Raw genomic sequence first — 25,726 nt, 5'->3', positions numbered from 1 at the left:
GATATATCCATACAATAGAATACTATTCAGCAATGAAAAGGAACACACTACTGACATAAAGTAACAACACGGCTATACCTGCAGAACACTGTACTGAGTGAAAAAAACAGACACAAAAGATTATTATTTTATTATCCCACTTACATAAAATTTGTGAAGAGCTAAAATAATCTATAGTGACAGAAATCAGATCAGTGGTTGCCTGTTTCTAGGGATGCTGGTTGGGGAAATTATTGCAAAAGGGCAGAAAAGAAAACTTTGGGGGAATTATAGAAATAGGCTATATTAATTGAGTAGTTGTCAAACGGTTGTTTACATTTTTAAACATATCAAATGGATGCATTTATTTTGTGTAAATTGTATCGCAATTAGGTTTATTTGAAAAAAATTATAGCTCTAACAGTACTGTTTTTGTATCTTAATTTTGGTTAAATAATTTTGTATTTTTTTCCCTGTGTTGAATCAAACAAGTAAAGTTGACAGCAGAGATCACAGTCTTATTCTCAAGGTGTGGGCCGTTTTCCATTTTGCTTCTACAATAAAGAAAAATTGATTTTAAAGTTTCTTAGTACTAATATTAATAAAACTCGGAAAGATGGGTAACATTGAGGGATATTCATTCACTTCAGTACCATTTGGCCAATGGGTCTCAATCAATCCTATTAGGAACAATACCTCCTTTATTTTAGTGAAAGGAAATCCATAGATAATATCACCTAACTTCAATATAATATTTAAAAAAATCAATGTAAAATCAAGTATAAAATAAAGGGGAAAAAAGTTACCTATATAAAACAATATGTATTTCAATGTGTAAATGCTTGGGTAAAACTACCTTAGCAGGCAAAATGAAACAGTAGTGTGAACCTATTCCCAGAGTCACCGTCAATGTGACAGGTGGGGTATTGTTATTGTCCTGTAGTCAATACCATGAGCAGAACTGTTATCAGTTATTTGATTTTCTGAAATGGTTAAACAAATCTTGATAAGGTTAAAAAACACAGACATATTCTTTCCTCAATTTACATAATAGATGCATCCAGGAAAATAAAAGCTGTGTAAAAAATTTTGCTTGAGTGCAAAACAGACTTACATTGGGCTTCAAATATAATGCAAGGGTTTTTACCTACATGAATGTGCAGCAGCCCTTTCAGACCTGCATGGGGGACAATTTATGGTGTGGGACTGTTCTACCCATTGTGGGACAACTAGCTCTCTGACCTCACTGTATACTGATGCCAGTAGTACCCCTAGTCGCTGAGTACACCAAAAGACATCCTGCAACTCTCATAAAACCCCAGTAAGGAGCTGTTCCAAACCTTATGAGAACCACAGACCATAAAAAAACAAACACACAAAGAAACAAAAAACTAGTAAGGAACTGTCATCTGAACATGGGGTGTTAGAAAAACTTGCAGAAATTCTGTTGAGTTAAAGGGAAGGAATGGGGACTGGAAACATGAAATTTTGAGTCTGAAGGGAAACAAATGAAAAGACCTTTTATCCTCTTTAAATAAATGTTTCCTGACTGAACGGAAAACCTTAATTTTTACCTTTATATTGGTCATAAACATTGCAGTGGATGAAGGGGGCTTGTTTTATTTTGTCCTCCCTTTGCTGCCTTGCCAGCAGTCTACCAAGCAGTAAGTCTCCTGGCCTAATTGCAGCATCCCTGGGACCACCTTCTGCCTCCTGGTAACTTCGCAGTCAACGGGGCCTTTGGATAGTCTTACCACCAACGTGGATCACCTGGATCCACAGTGCTCGCACACAGCTGTGCCAGGCCTTTCTCAGGAGGTGCATCTACTGAGCTTCGGTATAGACCCTAGCTGTGCAGATTTCCCACAAGTAATGCCTTCCATGTGGAGGCATTTTAAAGATCACAAACTGCTCTCATATCAATTACTTTCTTTAACTTAAAGGAAGTTCAGCTAACAGATCAAGCCAATCCCTTCTCAGAGGGAAGGACCGCCGTAGGAAAGGCCTTTTTCACGGAGGACCCTTTAAGGGCCTGGGCCGGGACGTCCGTGGGGCGAGGGCCCGGGAAGGGGGCGGGAGGGGGAGTGTCCTTTTTCTACCCCCACGCTCCGGCGCCGGACGAGTCGAGGCCGGCGGGGGCTGTCTCCTTCCCTTACCCAGCAGCTGCGGCTCATTCGGCTCACAAGCTCTGACCAGGGGAGCGGGCGGCAGCGACTCCGGCTCCTAAGAAGTGGATCTGCTCGGGGCCGCCGCAATGCCTGGAGCCGCCGGGGTCTTCTTGGTCCTGCTGCTCAGCGGAGGCCTCGGGGGCGGCCAGGCGCAGCGTCCGCAGCAGCAGCAGCAGCAGCGGCGGCAGCCACCGGCGCATCAGCAAAGAGGTACAGTCGAGGCACGGGCTCCAGCTGACACCCTTTGCCAGGGCCCGCGGCCCCTCACGGGTCCCTTCTTCTCATAGTTGCAGGCGAGGAACCGCTTTCTTGCTTTTTGCCCTTGAGGAGTGCGCTTTGGGGCAAGAAAGGCTAAGTTTGTTGCAAGTTCACTTTCAACTCCCTGAGTTCACGGTGTAGGGGGAACTGCCTACCTCCCCCAAAAGAACACGAAACGCTTTTCATCTTTCATTCGTTTCTAAGAGGACTTGCTATCACTATACATGTTGCAAATTGATTTCCGAAATCTCTCCAAGAGGCAAACTTTTAACCAATTAAATGTTTTTTAAAAGTTTCTCCCAATTAGATTCCATCCCTACATAGAGAGCTTTCCCAATCTGTGGTACGTCTTGGAACTTAAGCGAGGGCAGCTGTTACATCTTTTTTTTTAAGGACTTTGTTTCCAACTCTTTGAACGGGGTTTGTAAAGGCGTTAAGTATGTGGATTTTTTCTTTCATGGCAGTGTTGCTTCCAGCCTCACCTTTTCTTTACCCACATCCTATTTTAGGTATCCTATTTTATTATAGTGAAATGTCTCCGCTTGCTTAAATACAGATGAGACCTCTATGTCATTTGTATTTTAATTAAGACCACCGTGACCAGATACACCCTTCACGGGACTTCGGAAAACAGCTGCACTTAATGTAACTCAAATTATACTCCTCAGAGCGCCTTAATGTTTATATGCATATCATTTCTGGAACTCTTGGGAGGCTTTGAAGGGTTACTTTATGATCATGAATTTTAAAAGAAGCATATGTGCAGCGTTTAAAAAATAATTTATAATACAAAATTTCAGAAATCTTTTCTGTAAGTTAGAAAACATGTATCAAATTTAAAAAATTAAGAAATATTTAAGGTTTGGTTTCAAATATCAAAATATTTACCCCAAGAGTACAAAATCTGGAGATTAGTGCTTTTGACAGTTTTGATGAGGCTGAATCTGCCAAAATTTTGAAATATACTTATCCCCCTTTTAGTTAACTGGGATAAAGCTACGTCTAACAGTTCTGATAGGTTTTCTGCTTGTAGTCTGGCATGTCTAACATTACTATTTTATTTTAAAAGGAGTAGAAAAAGCACTCTAAGCTCCTTGCTATAATAATAACCTCTTGATTAAAATTCCTAGAATGAAAATGACCTTAAGTTCACTATAAACTTTTTTCTTCTATTTTTGCTTTTCCTTCTTTGAGAAGTAAAATGGGGTCAATGTGGCTTAATTAATAGAATTTATGAGAGTGAGTTTGAGAATATCTTTGGCAGCTGGTTTTTAAAAATACTACTTTTAAATATTAACTTTACTTAATTATGTGATATGTTTTAACAATACATAATACTTTAATACTGTTAGGCAGCTGGGAGTGAAGAGACCAAGATCACCAATCCTCTGTTCACTTGGAGTGGGCAGAAGCTCAAAGCATGCCGAGTAGGGATCAAGTGGGTTCCTGACAGTTTTCCATAGAGTGTTCCCCATTCCCCTTTTCTCTTATTTCTCTCTCCCTTCCCATCCCCCCTCCCCAGGTTTATTTGAGGTAAAATTAACTCTGACTTCTGTGGTCCAGGCACAAGATGAAGTGAATTCAGAAGGGAGAATTTATACTGCCATTCTGTTGAGAGATAACTTGAACATTACACACAATAAGGAATTCTATGCAAAATAACTATAGCACAGAGTCTACTATACACTGCTATATTCTGCATTCTAACATCAATTATTGTGTATTTTATAGATTATTTGCAATATGTTTAGAGACTGGATAAATGGTTAAAACCTGTTAATATTAAAAGTCTACATAAAATATATTTCATAATGCCTTAAATTTGTATAGTGCTTTATAATTTTAAAATGCCTTATATACGTGAGATTATTTCAGCTCCAGCCATTATTTATTATTGTTGGACAAATTTAAAACCTGGGGCTTGGAGTAGCTGTCTCTTAAGTTCATGCAAATGATAATAACTTAATTTTTAACAACTAAGAGCGCTTCTAGTATTACCTTATGCTAAAGGGAACTTTACAAGGAACTTTATGGTAAAGTTCCCTTTTTATAGTACCAAAGTTTCTTTCCATTTAATTTTTGAGGCCGTGTTTCCTTTTCAATGCCGTTCTGTTAAAGCAAGCTCTCAGTGAAGATCATTGAATATGAGTTTGATTGAAGAGGTGTTTTCTTGGCTGTCATCAATTTTCTCTTTTCAGTTACACTAGCACTGACCTTCCTGACCAAAAATTAATTGTTTAGAATGAGTTCTGTTTTCCCTTATAGTATGGTGCCAGTTTACTAAGAATGTTGACACGAAGCAGACTTTTTCAGATGTTGTAACTAAGTTAGAAACTTAATCAGAATTAAAAAAAAATATTTGAAATCTTGTGTAGTTTCTAGAACATACTGTATTGTAGTATGAATAGCATTGACTCAGCAAGAAAGATATTCCAAGGAAATTCCTTAACTAAATTGAAGATTGACAAAATAGGAAAACGATGTAGTCAAAATAGTTCTGTATTTCAGCAAGGCAGCAGAAAAAATCTTTTCCTCACATCTGTGTAAATAATATGTGGAAATGGAAATGTAATAGTAGGTAAATTGCCAGTGATTGAAAACAGTTTCCAAAGACTGTTGCATGGTGGATCACGGTCAATTCAGAAAGAAGTTTTTAGGGCTGTGACAGAGGTTTCCTTATGTTCATTTGTCTTGGTAATGGCTTGATGGAAAATAAAATCCAAGCATATGACAACTGCAGGTGGTCCAAAATTGATTCAGGTAGCTAAGCTGGTGAATATCAGATTCAGGAATCTATAAATGTCTCTATAGCCTGGTCCATGAATAGAACCTACATGGAGTTGGTTTTATTATTTGTATCCAGATGTTAATTTCATTTTGCTGTCTTCTGGAAATTTGTTTTCTCCTTTATGTGTACAGGAATGAGTACAAAGACAGGATGAGAAAGGCAGTCTGAATTGCAGCAAGTTCAATATGAACATATAGTATGATATGGTGACAGAAAAATTAACTCACTTTTATAAAAAACTCAGAAGCGGGTAGGTTTGTTTGTTTAATATACATTTGGGTGCTTCACTGACAAATGGATGTAAATTCAGAGAAGGGAGAGTAGAATGGTTAGAAGTCTGAAAAGATTTTCAGAGGAGAATTATTCCAAGTAAAGACTGTTAATTTGGAGAAAGAAAGACTTAGGAAATCGTAAGATATATCTTCGAATTTTTAGAAGGGTTGTTATTTGGAAGAGAGACTAAAATATTCTTTCTAAAGCCTGAACTTGGATCCATAGAACAGTGTGACAAAGAGGAATGTTTGAGTTAAATAAAATGGGAGGAAACCTCTTCCCTCTCCTCTCCCTTCCCTATTCTGAGCTCTTCAGAAATATCTGGGTTGTGCTGGAGCACCCAGCTTCTGGAAATGTCCATGCAGTGATCAGATGTTCAGGTTGTCAGAGATGATTTAGGACTGAATGCCTCTACAGAGAGGAAGTTAAGACTCATCAAGTCTCCAGTCCTTTTTCAAGTCCAAGATTCTAGTATTACATTCTTTTGTTTTCAGAATGCATACTTGTATTTGAACTTCTGAATTCTTAAAAAATGTCAAGAAAGTATTAAGTGAATATAAATGTGTTTTTAAATGTCTTCTGGGATTTAAAATAAAAACATGTTTGAGACGATCCTCACTCATGTTTGGCAAGAATACTTAAAAATTTAATATGGAACTTCCACATCACCATAAATTGCACAGTTCTAAAACATCCCGTGCTATAAAATGTGAGAACACTTTATAAATTACCAGAGAACTTTTCAGGGGATTTATTGTGGCAGTAAAGCTGGAATTCATTTTTTTTTTTTGATATTTTCTTTTGCTACACATGTAACTTGTTGGCTTGTTCACTACCTACTGGCCTACTAGTTTGGTAAAAATTATTAATAATAGATAAATGTATGGCTAAGAATAAGAACATATTCAACATCGACTATTATATTATGGATGTGTTAGAATTTTTTAAAATGACATACATTATATATTATATTTCAAAAATCTGATATATCAATGTATGCCAATTGCTGATATATCTTATTCCTAAAATATTTTTCTTCTAAGATTTCATGCAGAGTGATGAACTGAATCTGTATCAAGAGTTGCTAGGGATGATGAAAGAACTGTGCCTGCTCTGCCGATTCTTTCTTAGTACACTTCAGTTACCGTAGCTCCTGAGAGATGGGATAACTGTCACCTCACTGTAATAACTGCACTCTTCACCTTCTTCAGATATAATTATTTAACAGCTCAAATAGATATCCCAAGAGTTCTACCCAGATATGACTTCTGTAAGAAAAACATGAATTTGTTTTTTTGTGGGATGGATTTATTTAAATAAGAAGAATTTCTGAAGTAGTATTTGGAATTTTGACACCTTACAATTATATTGTAATAGTTTACTTTTTGGTAGATTTCACATCCCAGTATTTTCTCCATTCCCATTTATCTAAAGCAGATCATTGCCACTATTTTTCTATTCATACATTTAATAAATACTGCTTATTCATTGACAGTGACTAATGTGCTAGGCTTTTCAATGTGGACCTCTGAGACTGAATCATTGTTCTTTCTTTTAATCCAAATATATTTAGCAGTGAAATATAAAAAGAAATTCACTTAAACTTTATATGAGGTCTCATATCTTCTTTCATAATCTGTTTTAGAATTATGGAACTACAGTTGTGGGCAACAATGGAAGAGGAGGAATAGAGGTCTAGTGGGGTTCAGAATAGGGAAAACTAACTTCAACCTAGCCTATGCATAACAAGATTTGTGGGGCAGCTAGCTGTCTAAGTTGTAGAGTCCAAAGGATGTATCAAATGCACACTTGAGTCCAGTCAGCATTAGCTATCCAGTAGGATTCTGTCATGTGGGTAGAACATGTCTGGAAGAGTTTCCAAGGGGATAATTAAAAAAAAAACAAAGGTAACTCCAGGTCATCTGTCTATTTTGCAGTAGGTCCTTATTTAGCACCTGGAGACCCAGTGGAAAAGATCAGGAAGAAAATGTTGTCAATGGCCAAATTGTTTAGTTTCTAATCTAGAAGATTGGGGTTTAGGATTGTGTAGAGTCACAACTCTGAAATGTGTAGCTAAGCGGGACCTAAGGCAGAAGCCTAGTTGCAGTGAATGAGAAAACAAGGTAGAGGTTAGAGAAAGATGGCATCAGATTGGCACACGGTTCTCAAGACTCATGCCAGGCTCAGTGTATGCCAGGCAGACAGAAAGAAGACAGATTCTGGGCTGTACCCATTGGTAAGACTGAGTTCCAAGGTCAGAATTTGAGCAGGAAATTGGTGGGGTTGGGCCTATGTGTATTCATTCATTGGTTAATGAATGAATATGTTCAGTGAGTAAAAGAGAGCCAAAAACAAAACAAAAAAACTCCACACACGTATCCCTGCTCTTATGGAGTTTATATTCTAGTTGACGAGACAGAAATATGAATATATAATGAATAAGTATTATAATGAATACCTATATTGTGTAGAATGTAGAGGGTGATGGATTCTGGACAAATACAGCAGGGTAAGAGGAATCAGGAGTTCTAGGAGTGAAGGATGGTTGCTATTTTTAAATAGTGATAAAGGTTGACCTCATTGAGAAGGTCACACTTGAGCAAACACTTGAAACTGATGTGGGAGTGATTCATACAGATATCAGCTTGAAGGGTACTCTGGGCACAGGGAACAGGCTTATAAAGGTCTAAGGCACAATTAGAAGGGACAGAAGTAATGGGAGGCTAGATCATTGTAAAGATTTTGCCTTTTAATCTAAGTCAGATGGGTGGTATTGAAGAGTTTTGAGTAGAATTAAATGAACGAATGAAATAATAATTAATATTTTTCATCTCAAGCAGACTCTAATCCGTTGGACTAGACCAGTAGTACAAATGTAGGATTATTTTAAATTCATCTCCTGCCCCAAACCTTTTATTCATAGAGCATATTTAAGTGACTCCATTTCAGAGTATTCCACCTCAACAATCTTACCATTGGGAAGCTCAGATATGTCTTTGTAAAATTTCTTTTTCTTTTTCTTTTTTTTGCTGTTGGCATCTCACTTCCATTCCATGATTAAAAGAATATCAATACCTCAAAACTACTCAAGCGCAAGGAATTTCTACATATCCTTTTATTTTGTCCCAGTGTTCTTAGAAAGATTTCATAGGTTTCTTAGAGTGTTTTTTAACTAAAAACGTTAAAACAAAAATTATCCACAATCCCACGTGGATATGTGTGTACCTTGGAGTTCTCTTTTTTATTATTCATTTCAGTATCAGAGCTAAAGTTTAGATACTATTGTTAAAAATGACACAATGATGTATTGATCTGATGACTTCTTTTATGAAATGGACTTTGAAATGTTACCTATTTTTACAATCAGAAACTTACTCTACGCTCTGTTTCGATTTTTGTAACTTCTTTAAGGGTCTCTGTAAGTCTTGTAGTAACCTTTGGAATAAAGTAACACAATTTTGGCCTAAGTTCTGTCATTTAGAACAAACTTAAGTGAAAAAAATTGTATAGCTTCTCTCCCTCCCTTCCTCCCTTCCCTCCTCCCTCCTTCCTCTTTCTCTCTCTCTAATCTCTCTCCTTCTCTCCGTCCTTTCCTCCCTCATTCCTTTCTTCTCTCCCTTCCTTCTTTTCTCCTATAGTACCCTGATTGTGAATACAATATGGTTTTCGAAGAGATGATTCTAACAAATTTAACTTTTTAGAAAATATGAAAGGCAAAACTTTGCTTAAATCTTTCTTCTTATTAAAAGCCACTGATAATTACTATCTAAAGATAGTTTTGAGACATAATCTAAACTTACATAGTGAGTTAAAGCTAGGGGGTTGCCTGCCAAAGATGTATAATATGAATAAAAAATAGTGTTTTTCCAGTCATCTTGAATGTGAATTTTAATATGGGAGCTTTATCCTATTTGGCACATGACATTTAGAAAAAGATCATAGAGGGTAGTCTATTAGTGGTTTATTACTCATAACACCCGCTTTCTGTAACAGGACTAATCTAATACAAATAGCAAGTTCATCTGTGCAAATTCTGAATGATGAACACCTGAGCAACTATTTCGTGCCTGGCACTTGGGAAAGGCACCTTGTGCAATGTTAACTATGTCTCGCCTTGTACGGTCCTCTCATCTGACCACTGGGCTGTGCCATTTCCCGAGGCTCTTTGTTTAACTGCATCTTGAGTGCCAGATGCTTTAGATTGGTTGAATAGTATCTAGTGCGTTGTGAGAGTTAACACATTCATTTACATAGCAGAAATTTTTAGTAGGTTAATATAATTATCCTCATTTTATAGAAGGAGAAGTTTGTCAAGGACAAACACAAGTTCCAATGTTAGTTTTAGAATTAGAAATTAGAATATGTTCCTGCTGCTGCTTTTGTGGATCCTAAGTTGTCATCTCTTTTGGAGTTTTAGATCCTTTCTTATCTTTTATAAAACACCTCAAAAATCGTATTTTCATTTCTAAGTTATGTTAGTAGTCTAATCTGAAACTGGAGATTCACTAGGTATTATGTAAGAACAAGAAAAATAAAATGTGTAGTCTTCAAAACTCATTTTCATTTAAACACACGTACACACTACTTAAAACTATGCAGAGATACACACACACATTACTCAAAACTATGCATAAATTTAAAAGTATTCATCAAATTTTAGTCTTTAAATTCTTAGGATTTGGATTATTGGGCACTAGACTGTGAGAAAGTATTAACTGATTATTGGCTTTTCTGGAGTTACCTTACAGAAATTACTTCAGCAGGCTAGAAACATAATGATATTTATTATACAAAAGATTCTTTAAAACATAGTCACTGTGTATGTCTGTGAATGAAAAGAGCAAGAATCAAATAGATACACCTAAGAATCAGAGCAGAGTGAATCTCAAAATTCCTTCTGAAAAAGTGTAGAACACTGGCATCTTCATAAAAAGATTTAAAGAGTTCTATTTGAAGTTGAACCTCTCAGTTAAGAGAAAATTTTGCAAACCTCCTAGATTTTGAGAGGATGTGTATGTATGTACCATTTATACTTTAACACTCTCACAGTACTTAATATATTTAGTATATTCCAATGTGATTTGTTTTTTTAGTCATTAGATTTTCAGTTTTATAAACAGAAGTATAGAATAAGGGAATCTAAAAATTTCTAGAATTCTGAATTTGCAGAAAAGTCTAGTTGCCTTGATAAATGATTGTGGACCACAGAATAAACTGTAAATGGGATCATTATATTTTTCAGTCTGGTAGCTGTACTGTTAAAACTCTAAGGGTAGGGCTTCCCTGGTGGCGCAGTGGTTGAGAGTCCGCCTGCCGATGCAGGGGACACGGGTTCGTGCCCCGGTCTGGGAGGATCCCACATGCCACGGAGCGGCTGGGCCCGTGGGCCATGGCCGCTGAGCCTGCGTGTCCGGAGCCTGTGCTCTGCACTGGGAGAGGCCACAACAGTGAGAGGCCGGCGTACCACAAAAAAAAAAAAAAAAAAAACAACTCTAAGGGTAATTCTTTTTAAGTTGCTTGTAACATATAAGGTCCTATTCTAAAGAGGAAATAAGGTTAGTCGAGCTTGCCACATCAGATATATTTTTCCACAAGCCTGTATAGCTACCCCAGTTTTCTGGCTTATTGCCTGCTATGCCTTTTTCAATTACTGAATAAGGCTGAAAATATGAAGGAGAACACAAAGTCGTGCAATTGTCATTTCAGGTAGCTGCTTCATCTCATTCGTTTGTTGTGAGGAGTATATAAAACATAGAGCATCTATTAGGGACTCAATCAATGTGAATTTTCAAAATGCTTCAAGAAAAATGAATTAAGTCTAAAAATTGTCATGGTGTCTTCTGGCTTAAATCAGCACTTTTTTTCTCCAAAACTGTGGTATACCAAACTCAGCTGAGGTTGATTATGAAGGTATTTGCTCATATACTTGAAAACACAAATGTATGAATTCAATTTTAATTGGAATTTGTGTTGTAGTATTTCGCTATTCTGAACTTCATAGCTTGGCTTACAAAAATATTCTTATTAACATATACTTTTTTTTAAAGTATAGTTGATTTACAACATTGTGTTAATTTCTGCTGTACAGCAAAGTGCTTCAGTTATGCATTCATTTTTTTTAATAAGAAGATGTTGGGGTAGGAGTTTATTAATTTATTTATTTATTTTTGCTGTGTTGGGTCTTTGTTTCTGTGCGAGGGCTTTCTCTAGTTGTGGCGAGTGGGGGCCACTCTTCATCGCGGTGCACGGGCCTCTCACTATCGTGGCCTCTCCTGTTGCGGAGCACAGGCTCCAGACGCGCAGGCTCAGTAGTTGTGGCTCACGGGCCTAGTTGCTCCGCGGCATGTGGGATCCTCCCAGACCAGGGCTCGAACCCGTGCTCCCTTCATTGGCAGGCAGATTCTCAACCACTGCGCCACCAGGGAAGCCCCATTCTTTTTATATTCTTTTCCATTATGGTTTATCACCAGCTATTGAATATAGCTCCCTGTGCTACACAATAGAACCTTGTTATTCATCCATTCTATATATGCTAGTTTGCATCTTCTAACTCCCACTCCATCTCTCCCCCACTCCTCTCCCCCTTGGCAACCACAAGTCTGTTCTTTATAACATATATTTCTTTATGTCTTCAATTTCCATATACATTCCTCTGCTTTGAAGATAACTTTGAATAGCAGAAGAAGTATAAACTTGGGAGATGGAAAGTATTTTCTTACTGAGACCAAAAACCTGAGTCGACAGTTTAAATTTCCTATTAGTAAAATAGAATTAAGCTAGATAATATTTGTGAAAATACTTGGCAGTTAATCAGTAAATATTAGCTAGTTTCTTCTTATTTGATCACAAAGCTCAAAATGATATTTGCAGTGCAGATGACACCCCTTTAGCTTAAGAAGAGCAAAATATTCTAAAAGCTTCGTTGAGTAGACCCTAAGAGATTATAGATGGTAAACTATGTCACTGCAGGGTGACTGAAGAATTCTATCAAGGTCACACAACAAGTCAGTAATAGAGATAGGAAGAAACACAAGGTCCTATAATTAGCTAATAGTTATGTTAGTAGCTGAATGTGAGAAGTGATTTAAACAGGCAACAGAATGGAAATTTTAGCAGTACTTTTTGGCTTTTTGTATTTCAAATATGATATAATAAACTTTTTAAAGGCATTTCTCAATTCTGGACATGAATTTATTAGGGATTGATAAACTACTTTTTAAAGACTTTTAATATATGTAATGTGCTAGAAAAATGTATGGCACATAATAAGTGCTTCGTAAAGATTAGTTATTATTTTCAGCCTGTGAAGCTTGTCTTCATTAACATCTGCTTGGGTAGAGATGGCAATTCAGCATGTTTGACACACAATGGAAATTAATTTCAGGATGGTCTTCAATGCAAAGTCTAATTGGATTGTAGAAAAGCTCTCAAGATAGACCCTCTTTATTTGGACTCTCTCTATTGACTAAGGTGAAAAATAGTCTTGGAACACAATATTTAATATCAACCTGAATAGGGAGAACTTTTACTGTGTCTACCTATGTGTTAAGTCTAATGGTAAATTACTAAAAAAAACCCAAAAACTACCTCAGGAAATCATGTAACCCCAACAGATCTCTAGGGAAACCTGCTTTTTAAACTTGGGAATATCAGATTTTGAAAATTAATTCAGACAAAACACTTCTTATAGGCCTTATTCAAAAAGTTTCAATCATGCCTAACATGTAATGTACAACTATTTAATTTTTCACTGTGGTAAATTGGAAAAATCACTGGATTTGTAATTGGAGCTCCAGGATACGGGTTTTGTTTCCAGCTCTTCCTAAAGCTGTGCCCTTAAACAACAGTTCAGTCATTTAACTATTCTGAAACTCAATTTCCATCTTAAAAATGAGAACATAATGTTCAAATCTATCTCATGGGGTTGTTATAAGAGTTAAATAAAATGTTCCATACAAATAGTATTATTAATACTACTACTCTGTATTATAATAAATGATAGGTTTGGTCAAAGGCATTATTGGTTTATAACGTTTTTCTTCACTCCCTTTCTTTGATTTTTTTTCCCTTAGTAGCTCTTAATACACTTAGTTCTTGTGTATTGAAAACCGTGGCGCATCTTCCTTCTATTTCTTTTTTTCATTTTTTGTGACGTATCTCCCAGTAACACAGAAAAAGTGAATTGGTGTGGTAAGGAAATATTTAAAATGCATATCCTATCTTTATTGGTTTTGCAAATAGCTATAGATACACTTCGTATACAGACAATGATATGTTTAAAGATTCTTCAAAATGCTTTTTATTTCTCTTTATTATGTTCCTCAAGCTGGTATAAAATATTTTTCACTCAACTTTCAAGAACTGATTTTATCCACAGGCTTCCTAATATGTGCTACCTAAGACGTGCTAAGAAAGCAACACTAACCTAAAGTTCCTATCCATCTAGGATCTGAAATTTTAACTTTAGATCCTTTGGACAGAACATTGCCCTCTCAGACCATTTTCCATATTCTAGGAGATCCCTACTTTTAAAAAAAAATAATTAATTAATTTGTTTATTTTTGGCTGCGTTGGGTCTTCGTTGCTGCACACAGGCTTTCTCTAGTTGCGGTGAGCAGGGGCTACTCCCCATGTCCCCTGCATTGGCAGGCGGACTCTCAACCACTGTGCCACCAGGGAAGCCCTGGGCTACTCTTCATCGCGGTGTGGGGCTTCTCATTGCAGTGGCTTCTCTTTGTTGTGGAGCACGGCCTCTGGGCACCTGGGCTTCAGCAGTTGTGGCATGTGGGCTCAGTAGTTCTAGCTTATGGGCTCTAGAGCACAGGCTCAGTAGTTGTGGCGCTCGGGCTTAGTTGCTCCGGGGCATGTGGAGTCTTCCCAGACCGTGTCCCTTGCATTGGCAAGTGTATTCTTAACCACTGCGCCACCAGGGAAGTCCCCCACCTTTTTTTTTTTGAATTAGCAAATGACTGCATTCAGGCTCTCTGAACGTAATTCCATAGATTAGGTCAAAATTGGTTCATGTATATAATTAATCTGTCTTGTTTTATGATTTTCAGCTGTGTAATAAGTTGAACAACCAATCCAATCTTATACAAACTTCGAGAGCTATTGCTATTTCAGAAAGCTAGAAGGGCATATAATTAACTAGTTCCTCTTCCAAGATCTTCAGCTATGTGATGGTTAGAAATTAATATGTTAAGTTTCATAATAATAGGGCTTTTTGTCTTGTTATTTACTGCTCTGTCTCTTGTCTGGTATATAGTAGGAACACAATCAAACTTCTAAAATGAAGAAGCTACTCTTTTGGGACAGACTAAAAGAGTTGCCTTTAAAAATTGTTGTACATGTATTATTTTTCCTAATGCTTTCATAGTCGAAATGAATATTTTTATAAGATATACATTTCAAAAAATACTGAAACACAGTGTGCACAGATACAAGGTATTGCTATCAATGCCACTTAGGTGATAAATAAAATATTTTAGAGTACTTTATTTTGCTCTTGATGCATATTTTTTCCCCTAAGGATATTCCAGTGAGAGCTGAGCAATTTTTAAGCTGTGGATGAGGAATGCATATTTCTTTGCTTGGTCAGAACTTTTCTATATGTGAGGTCTTTTTGGATGAGAATTATAATACAAAGAATTAAAATGTTTACCAGCTATCATTTTAGATATATCATAGACATTAATATTTAAAGCTCCCCACCTCTTTCCTTCCTAACTCTTCCACTTTCCAAGCTTGGAAAGGATTCCTTTTTTTACTTTTTCCAAATTAATCTGTTTTCACCCATTTTTTGCAAAAAGGTAATTCTCACCCTCTCTGCCTTTACTAAGCTCTTTGAACCATCAAGACACCTTTCTTTTTCCTCACACACCCTGCTTTTGAACACCCTACATTCTCTTGCACCTTTAAAACGGAGTTAAAAGCTCGTTTCCTCCAAGTCCTCAGGTATGAATCCACCTGTGTCTGATCACTTCTGTAACGTTAGTCCCACATATCATTACGTATAGTGTAAAAATATTCATCATATTATGTATGTGAAGTTTTTCTTAGTTGTCTTGCTTCATTTATGTGTTTATGAGCTGAGAGTGTGGGAGGGGTAGGAATTTCTATTGAAATTAGATGTTTTCTTCATTTTATATAATACCAATTGAAGCACTAGTGATTGAATTCTACGTGAACTCACCAGGCAAGGGCAGTATTTTCAGCTGAGATTACTTAAAGGGAATAGAAAAGTGGCTTGCCACTCTAATTATTATTCTCTTGGTGTGTATTATTCATAGATGAAGAAACAGTAAAGTGACTGAAAAGATAATATAAATCAAATAATAAAAAATTTCTGCAGTCAACTATAGAATTATTAGCATACTAGCAAATTTCTTTCAAGTTAGGTGTTCTGCTACAACTGGGAATTATATTAAACACTTTAAAAATTTCTGTACAGCGATTAACTACTATAACTTTAAGATAGAGCAGATCCTATAAACTACATTTCTAAATTTAAGTAACTGCATAACATAGTTATCATGATTTCCATGGAGAGATAAAATCAAATCCTTTCTGATAGCCTTAATTACAGCCTCATTTTCCACCATACTGCTATCATATGCTTTACATTTGTGTAGCATCTGGTGTCTAGGCTGTTTTATTGTTTCACCACCATTTCTGTGCCTCCACACAAAGCTTTTGAGTATTGTTGTATATATCAGTGTACTCCTACAGTTGGAGTAACATTGGGGTCAGTACTTAAAATGAACGACTTAGCCTGATAAAAATAAGAATGGAGATATAGAATCCCAGATTTTCTAAATCCCAGACGTGCATTTCAGTTCTATATAAATTCTTCTTTCTAGTATGGAAAGTAGCAATTTTTAAAAGGAGGAAGCTAATATGAAAATTGCAGCATTATAACAATATTTAGGGATGGTAGGGTTAAGATTTTTGAAAACTGACTCTGTAGATACTCTATAACAGGTTTTTTAAATTCAGTCAAAAATGATGGTTTCTCATGTTCTCCAGAGAGAAACATCCATTCATTTTATCTTTGTGTTTAAGATAATTCTTATTCCTTCCATAACTTAATTGAAGTGTTTAATTCATTTTTTACATTCTGTTCATAAATATGACCAGACACAACTTAGAATATGTATACTATATTGTTTTATATTAATACACATGTATTTTCTGTCTTTCTTGGTAGACTTGTATATGGTTTCATATACTGGGGAATTATAAACTGAATTTTTTATAATTATTCACTGAGTGAAATATTGATGTTAAAATCTAACATTATTTTGAATATCACCTTTGAGAGATATTGGAGGCTTATAGTGAAATCATCATTTCACTAAGATTTCTTTCTAATAAGACATTCCCCATTACTGGAATTATATTTTATGCATTACATTCCATTGATGTAATTTTAAACTTCCATTCTACTTCACTATAAATGGAATTTCATTATATCTGACTCCACAATAAGTGGGTTACAGTATCGTTGACATTTAGTAGAATTACAGATCTTAGTGTCTTTGTACACTCTGCATTAAAATGCATTATGTGTGCTTTCAATTCTGTTTCAAAGAAACTACTGTTGATTTACATAGTTGTTGTATAGAGGAATTCTGTTAAACTCCATTGCTTGATTTAATGGTGGCTTTTTTTTCCTTTCTGAAATCATTCAAAAATATTTCTTCATGTTAGTTGCAACTATTGTATAAAAATGAGATAAAATTTATGGATTCTAAATATATTTGCATGAGTTTTCTCTAACAGTAGGTCTTTATAAAGCCTTTGTGGAACTTAAGCTGTAATTGTGGCTTTCTCTTGTAACTTTCTTTTATTCTATACTTTATTATGAAAACTCTTGTAGAAAATTAAGTATTTTATGTAGTGCTGAGAATGCCTTTCTCTTTTAAAGAGTAAAATTAGAATATTTCTTTTGTCTCAAGCTCAGGGGAAAAAGCTTGGTGAGAATAGGATCTTTTGTCTGGATACATGTTTCTGGATTAGATGGCAGAGCTATTTCTGTGGAGGCCGGAGAAGGAGGGGGCTGGGCTGAAGGAGGTGACAAAGACAATGGACTTTGGTTTTAAAAGGGCTGGTGTTGAGACCTCCTCATCTTTTACCCTAGAAAATCTCAGACATAGGCTTCCATCTGCAGGTAGTCCCTTTTTTTGGCTCAGAGGGACACTTAGAGTGCCAGATACAAAAGGGAAATTGCCCTAGAATAGTCTTAAAGCCATTAATTCTAGAACCATTTCCTCAAGGGTCCGAGACCCAGGGAATACCAAGGCTGAGGATACTTCTACTCAGTCTAGTTTGATGGGAGGGACATTTGAAATTCATCCAGGTCAAAATGACCTGCTATGTCTGTGCTTAAACCTTACCACACCTCCTCTTCTTTCTACTCTTTCTATTCTTTCTGTGGGGACAGTTAGTAACCACCTCAAAACACAGCTTTATATTTCATCATTATGCCACCCACAGTCTTAGTTTCCAGCTTGGTTTGGGGGCATCGTGTTTGAACTTAGGTAACATATTTGAAATAGAGATGCCCTTGATGATGTTTTAATGAGCATTTAAAATTCCACAATAGAGTAATTCAGAGAATCGTGTTCCTTTGTTTCTATCTCCCAAGATAAGAGTATCTGGAGGCCAGATTTCCTGCTGAGTTCCTTAGCATTATTTCTAGGTCAGAAACTAGGCATATTAATGTGAAATGTTGTTCTGCATCTGGAAGCCAGAGTCTAATAAGCATTGTTAATTTAGTTAAAGAACGAGACAGCTGTTTAAGATTAGCCTTCTTGTGTATGTGTGGGAGTTAACAGAATAATATCTCTTTCCTGAGATGTGTATGTTTTGCTTATTTGCAAATTTTAATTGATGAAGCAATTAATGAGCTAAATGAAATAATAAAATACTTTATAATTTTAATTGGAAACTGGTTGACAAGTACTCATCTAAACGGTGCTATAAAGTTCTAGAAACCATATAACTTCCAATATCTTTCTATACTGTGCATGGTTTCCTGTAGTACAACTATTGAACCAGATAAAGCAACTCTATTTCCAAAACTAACCTTCATGGTAACCATTATTTAGAACCGTAGCCTAAATGACATCTTGCAGTTAAAACACTGTTGTTTTCTGATATGTATTTTGATAATTATCTATTTTAAACACATTTATATAGATGTGTGTAATGAGGTTTCTTTGGGAAATATGTATGTTGAGTTTAAACCTATTTCCATTTAACTTTCACAAGCTTTCACTATTTTCCTGTTCTACCCAAGGGATAGTACCAATTATGTGGCAGGCATTTTATTCACTTTGTCTCTACTATTTTTGAGATCCCTGAGGACTGGTTTTATGGTTAACATTCTAGAGAATCAGGCTGAGAAGGTGAGGCTCATATGACTGTAAAATATTTACAGTATGACATAAAGGCACAACCTCTATTTTTTTAAATTAAATTAAATTAAATTAATTTATTTGGCTGCGTTGGGTCTTCGTTGCTGTGAGTGGGCTTTCTCTAGTTGAGGTGAGCGAGGGCTACTCTTCATTGAGGTGTGTGGGCTTCTCATTGCGGTGGCTTCTCTTGTTTGCGGAGCATGGGCTCTAGGCACGTAGGCTCAGTAGTTGTGGCACACGGGTTTAGTTTCTCCGCGGCATGTGGGATCTTCCCAGACCAGGGCTTGAACCCATGTCCCCTGCAATGGAAGGTGGATTCTTTTTTTTTTTTTTTTTTTTTGCGGTACGCGGGCCTCTCACTGTTGTGGCCTCTCCCGTAGCGGAGCAAAGGTTCCAGACGCGCAGGCTCAGCGGCCATGGCTCACGGGCCCAGCCTTTCTGTGGCATGTGGGATCTTCCCGGACCGGTGCACAAACCCGTGTCCCCTGCATCGGCAGGCGGACTCTCAACCACTGTGCCACCAGGGAAGCCCAGAAGGTGGATTCTTAAACACCGCGCCACCGGGGAAGCCCACAACCTCTATTTTTTTTAACAACTTTTCTGTAAAAGTCATCCATATTTTTGTGTTCATCAATATTTTGTTCTTTTTAATTGCTAGGAATTAAAAATGTATGAATATATCTCAATTTTAAATTTAACACCTGTTGATGATTTTTAGATAGTTTTCAGTTTTTAGCTGTTGTGAATAAATTTGCTGTATATGAGTCATGTACAAGACTTTCTATGGACATATGTTTTCACTTCTCATATTTATCTAGGAGTAGAATTCCTGGGTTGCATGGTAAATACACATTTAATTTTATAAGAAATGGGAAAATTGTTTTTCAAAATGATTGTACTGCTTTACTTTTCCAAGACAAAGACATGACCTTAATCTAGTGATGTTTACTTACTTCAAGCACTGTAAATGTTTGGTAAGCTAAATTTTGGGATAAAGAATGATATGACAATTGACCATTTTTCTCTCCTTTCTTTCTATTTCTCTCTCTTTTTTTAGAAAATTAAAAAAAAGGAAGATTTTATTTTTCAAGAGGCTCTCTGGTAAATTTAAGATTTCTTAAAATTCTACATAGGTATACAAAGCAGAATAAATAGGCTTTGTTCAACTTTTAAAGTAGGTTATTGGTCATCTTATTTAACTGTTTTACATGTACTATGATCATGGGTAAAGCAATAATAATATTAATGGGAAAAGAAAAAACTCCAATTTATTCATTAAACAAGAGTGTGTTGAACATGTACTATGAGTAAAATAAAGTTTTCTATACTGTACATACAAAGATGGGAAAGACATAATTTTTTCCTGCAGAATTGTATAAGTAGAGAAAAACGTAAATGTATGTATGCAGTGAAATTAATACAGGCAGTATGTATGTGGAAAGGGATTTAATGAAATTATTTAAAATGTTTTAAAATTCGTAGTGGGGTGGAAGAGTCAAGATGGCAGAGTAGGAAGACACAGAGTTTGCATCTTCTCACAATTAGGCAACTACAGCGCACTGGTAGGCGTCCTCGGACACCTAAAGGGACGGGAGGAATCCCCGAATGACCGGGTAGGATGTGGAGGGAAGAAGAAGGGGAAGAAAAGTGGAGTTGGGATGGGACCGGCACCCCTGAGGGGCAGCTGGGGGAGGGGAGGGGTTCAGACCCCAGGTAATATTCATTGGTGTGAGGTCTCCCGGAGGTCCTTATCTTGGCACCAAGAGCCAGCTCTACCCAACTGCCTGCAAACTCCAGTACTGGATGCCTCGGGCCAAACAACCAGTAAGACAGCAAAACAGCCCCACCCACAGAAAAAAATAAGATGACAAAAAAATATATTACAGATGAAGGAACAAGGTAAAAACTTACAAGACCAAATAAATGAAGAGGAAATAGGGAACCTATACACAAAAATAAACTCAGAGTGAATTAAAGACCTAAATGTAAGGCCAGACACTATAAAACTCTTAGGGGCAAACGTAGGAAAAACACTCTTGGACATAAATCACAGCAAGATCTTTTTTGACCCACCTCCTAGAGTAAAGAAAATAAAACAAAAATAAAAATATGGGACCTGATGAAACTTATACACTTTTGCATAGCAACGGAAACCATAAACAAGATGAAAAGACAACCCTCAGAATGGGAGAAAATATTTGCTAACGAAGCAACGGACAAGGCGTTAATCTCCAAAATATACAAACAGCTCATGTAGCTCAATATCAAGAAAATAAACAACCCAATCCAAAAATGGGCAGAAGCCCTAAATAGACATTTCTCCAAAGACATATAGATGGCCAAGAAGCACATGAAAAGATGCTCAACATCACTAATTATTAGAGAAATGCAAATCAAAACTACAATGAGGTATCACCTCACACCAGTCAGAATGGCCATCATAAAAAAATCTACGAACGATAAATGCTGGAGAGGATGTGGTGAAAAGGAAACACCATTGAAGTGTTGGTGGGAATGTAAATTGATACCGTCACTATGGAGAATGGTATAGATGTTCATTAAAAAACTACAAATAGAACTACCATATGACCCAGCAATCCCACTACTGGGCATATATCCTGAGAAAACCATAATTCAAAAATACACATGTACCCCAATATTCATTGCAGCATTATTTACAATAGCCAGGGCATGGAAACAACCTAAATGTCCATTGACAGATGAATGGATAAAGAAGATGTGGTACATATATACAATGGACTATTACTCAGCCATTAAAAGGAATGAAATTGGGACATTTGTAGAGATGTCACTGGACCTAGAGTCTCTCATACAGAGTGAAGTAAGTCAGAAAGAGAAAAACAAATATTGTATATTAACACATATGTGTGGAATCTAGAAAAATGGTACAGATGAACCTATTTGCAGGGCAGGAGTAGGGATGAAGACATAGAGAATGGAAATGTGGACATGGTGTGAAGGGGAGGGGGGACAAATTGGGAGATTAGGATTGGCATATATACACTACCATGTGTGAATTAGCTAGCTAGTGGGAACCTGCTGTACAGCACAGGGAGCTCAGCTCGGTGCTCTGTGATGACCTAGATGGGTGGGATGGGGTCGGGGGGTGGGAGGGAAGTCCAAGAGGGAGGGGATATATGTATACGTATAGCTGATTCACTTAGTTGTGCAGCAGAAACTAAAACAACATTGTGAAGCAACTATACTCCAATAAAAACTAAAGTAAAATTCTTAGTGAAGCAGAAAGATTTCCGTCTCATAGGAGTAGAGACAGTTTCACAGGGAAGATGGAATTTGGCTGAACCTAACAGAAGAGAAGAATTTTAATAGGCAGATCAGGAAAAGAACAGTTCAGGAAAGTGAAGGGTGGGTTGTGAGGTATGGCTGATCAGAGAGGCAGGTAAGTTAAACAGAGTTGATGAACTGGGAGAACAAAGGATGAAGTTTAGGTTTATTATTTTCTAAGGAAAGAGGTTCATTTTCAGTGAGAGAAAGGAAAGCTCAAAATTAAATTTTGAAAATGTCCCCACTCAGAGAGATTATGAAAATTAAAGGTGAGGTCTCCTTGTATATTATTGAGATGAAATGATGCCACCAGCCATTGGCTTTGATGAAATCTGGAAGGTGTGAGAAAGGTCATCACGATGTTAGCATTTTTAAGTGGCTGCAGACTTTCAAATTTCACATTTTTAGTAACTTTTCAAATTTGATTACTCTAGCCAGAGAAAAAGACATGCCATCATTGATTTAACCAATTATTACAATGGTTTATTTGACTGGTGTACTTCTTCTTTAAATGACACATTCTTATGAAAAAAAAAGGACAGTTTTATTCTACTCAGGCTTCTTTTCGCACTGGATAGACATCCAGAGGAACTTAAGCTATTTCTTTATCCCAGTTGTTTAGGTGACTTTAATAATTTGGTTTTTAACTTATTAACTAGAGGTGTTTTAATAGAAAATTCCTTTAAAAATTGTGTACTTGTGTCTTATTGCAACATACTTCTACCTCCAGAATCTGATTTGTGGTCATTGTCTACAGTACATTTTAAAGCTGCAGTAATAAAGCAATCAGAGTTAAGCTCTCAGAGAAGATTAGACATGCTTACTAACAATAAAATATAGTCAAAAGATATCAGGCATAAACATATTTTTATGTAGTGGAATTACCTCAGCACATGGTTAATCTAAATTAAATGAGTTTATAATTGAGGTTTGTGCACAGGAAAAGGGAAAATTTATCTGTTAGATAGACTATATATGTTTTTAATATCACAGCCGAAGTTTTAGGTATCCTCTGAGAGTAAGCGTAGGTTCCGTTAAATGTGGCTCTGCTTTTCTGCTGTGGGTACAGATATATGGCAAACCTAGACCAAAATTAGAAAAATAAAAAAGGGATTGTGGAGAAATGGAAGAGAAACAAAATTAGAAGAATAGAGGAAAACTAACTTCCTCATCCTTTCTTTTCTTAAGGTTGTTGGCCCAAATAATTTCCAACCTTAATAGTTACAGAAAAATGGAGATTTTACTTTTATTTAGAAAATAGCTCTATATAGCTCAAGGTTTGTTTCCATTGTTTAATTGTCACAGCTCCCAAAAGCCACATGTTTTGGGCATGTTGTATTAGATTCTTCAAACCAGTGGTTTGTGTTCATTGCCTTCCTGGTGTAAATAGGGAGATAAATGCTGCTTAAATAGTCTTTAGGTGCATTTGATTATGCACTTTAGAAACTATATGCGTGTTTATTAGAAATGTGAATGTTGAAATTAGCAAACAGATGTGAAGTGAGTGACAGAGAAATACTACTGATGATAAGAGCTGACCTTTGTAATTTAGCTGTGTCATCCTCCATAGCATATGTATGTAATATTTGCTTCAATTCACCATAGCTTCTGGGCCCTGTATATCCCAGTCTGGTCTCAAGCATGTCTAATTTTGAAATAGTTATGCTCACTTCAAAGGAAGAATTTGCTTTATTTTTATTTTACTTTATTTGTTTTAGTTTTAAAGATGTACCACCTAGTTAGATAACTAAGTCAGCTTTCATGGACACTTCCACTTATAAGAGTCTTAAGATAATTCTTTTACTTGAACCTTAAGGTGAAGATAGCATATTCTTTAAAACAGACTGATAATTGAACATGGGTTAGTCATTCTTGAATTCATTACTATTGAACCTAAATATGTTTTAATTTATAATATCAAAAATGTGTTCTTAAACTTGGTAGGATATTCATATTGTTTAGTATTTTACAAATTTCTAAATTCAATAGAATATTCATAATATATGGTACTTTTGAATTTTTTTCTATTTTACTAACAACAATAAAAACATTTCCCCCCAAATACATTACTGATTTTGAGTAATAGTAAGAACACTTAAAACAAATGGCTAGATCGATTTGTGAATAGTTCTACTTGGAGCAGTTTGTTTCTAGACCCTATTAGGTGATAGAGATAAGGTCAAGATGGGAGATAGTTGGTCTAATTTGAAGTACTTTGCTTTACGTGGAACTTAGCAGGAGTGCCATTGCTATGTATTCAATATTTGTCCAAGGGCTGAAGATCAGCATATATTTGCCTGTGTCAAAACATTTTGTAAACGTTCCACTTGGACACTCACATGAACAAGACAGAAAGGATAATGGAAAAAACGTACTTATTTTCTTAAAGACCACACATACATACATACTCACATAAATATTTCCCCCTTTTAATTGCTAATCTGTTTTTCGGATTACTCTGTGGTTGACTTTGAAGAGTTATGGGAGCACAGGGTAAGAGCTAAGGAAGGCATTTTACCCGGAGCTTTTCTGATTCCCTTAGCACTTTGTGGAACAGCATGAGAGGTCTCTTCCAGTTGTGTAGGATAAGTACAGCCCACTGAACACTGCTTAACTGCAGTTTACCACAAGCCAGTTACAGTGTCAAAAACATCGGAACCTTTTCTTCTATATTTAAACAATGATAAATGCCTTCACGCTGTGTGAGAACTATTGAAGTATGTTGCTCTGCAGGTAAACTTGGCAGTGTCTTACATAACTCCACTCGATGGGAGTATTACTTAAACAGTGTGAAATACATTTTCTGACGAGAGTTGTATCACAAGTTGGAGTGATGTTTATGCAAGTGAATAGTCTGCCAGTTATTTGTAGTTTAAAAAATGCACCTCTGAGGCCGCAATATAAAAGCCCAATCTTTATCTGTAGTGAAAACTATAATTGTTCCTTGTGGGTAAATATTGTAAACTCAGTCATTGGGCCATAGTCCATCAAGTATATGTGATGAGAGATAACTTCCCTGTTCTTTACTTCTACAATAAGATGTATAATATAATTAATAAGTCACTGTTGTTTTCAAGTGTCTAAATATAATTTTGTTGAAATTGAAACATTTAATTGCATATGTACCTAATACCTGATTATCTGCCTTTTGCTGCTCTTATTTATTATCAAATTGCTGTGCCATTTTTTGCTGCTGGTTGTCACCATCCATCTCCCTGGGTGATGATAGTCCTGCTTCTTATGGCAAATTTTAGTAGTGATTTCATGGTCCTAGCTGGGCAGAATAATAGCCAGGTAACCAAAGAGTGTGTTTGCCTAATGGAGATATGGGAATGGAGGCCAAAACTTTCAAAGTGCTTGGCAAATTTTTGAAAGACTTCAATTCTGTTAATTTGTATTCTATTCAGTGAGTTGGTAGGCACTCCAGAATAAATACAATGATCAGAGAGAACACTAAGTGTAGGTACTGAGGTTAGCAACTGAAATAGTATTTGAATCACTGAGTTTCTGATATACGAATAACTCACTAGTTATGT

The 25,726-nt window shown here is 36.3% G+C and overlaps 1 protein-coding gene across 2 annotated transcripts in view; it reads left to right on the top strand.

Moving 5' to 3' along the window:
- Positions 1 to 2,085: 2,085 nt before the first annotated feature.
- LAMA2 (laminin subunit alpha 2) overlaps positions 2,086 to 25,726 on the top strand; it is a 591,238-nt gene continuing 567,597 nt past the window's right edge. For both annotated transcript variants that reach the window (XM_067702129.1, XM_067702128.1), the window contains exon 1: positions 2,086 to 2,357. In XM_067702129.1, coding sequence (XP_067558230.1) covers positions 2,234 to 2,357 — 124 coding nt within the window. In that variant the 5' untranslated portion in view covers positions 2,086 to 2,233. The remainder of the gene's footprint in view (positions 2,358 to 25,726) is intronic.

The sequence above is a fragment of the Pseudorca crassidens genome, chromosome 13 (genome assembly GCF_039906515.1).
Source record: "Pseudorca crassidens isolate mPseCra1 chromosome 13, mPseCra1.hap1, whole genome shotgun sequence".
NCBI classification, from domain to species: domain Eukaryota; kingdom Metazoa; phylum Chordata; class Mammalia; order Artiodactyla; family Delphinidae; genus Pseudorca; species Pseudorca crassidens.
The sequence above is the reverse complement of the archived record's forward strand: the minus strand, read 5'-3'. Positions and strand labels throughout refer to the sequence as shown.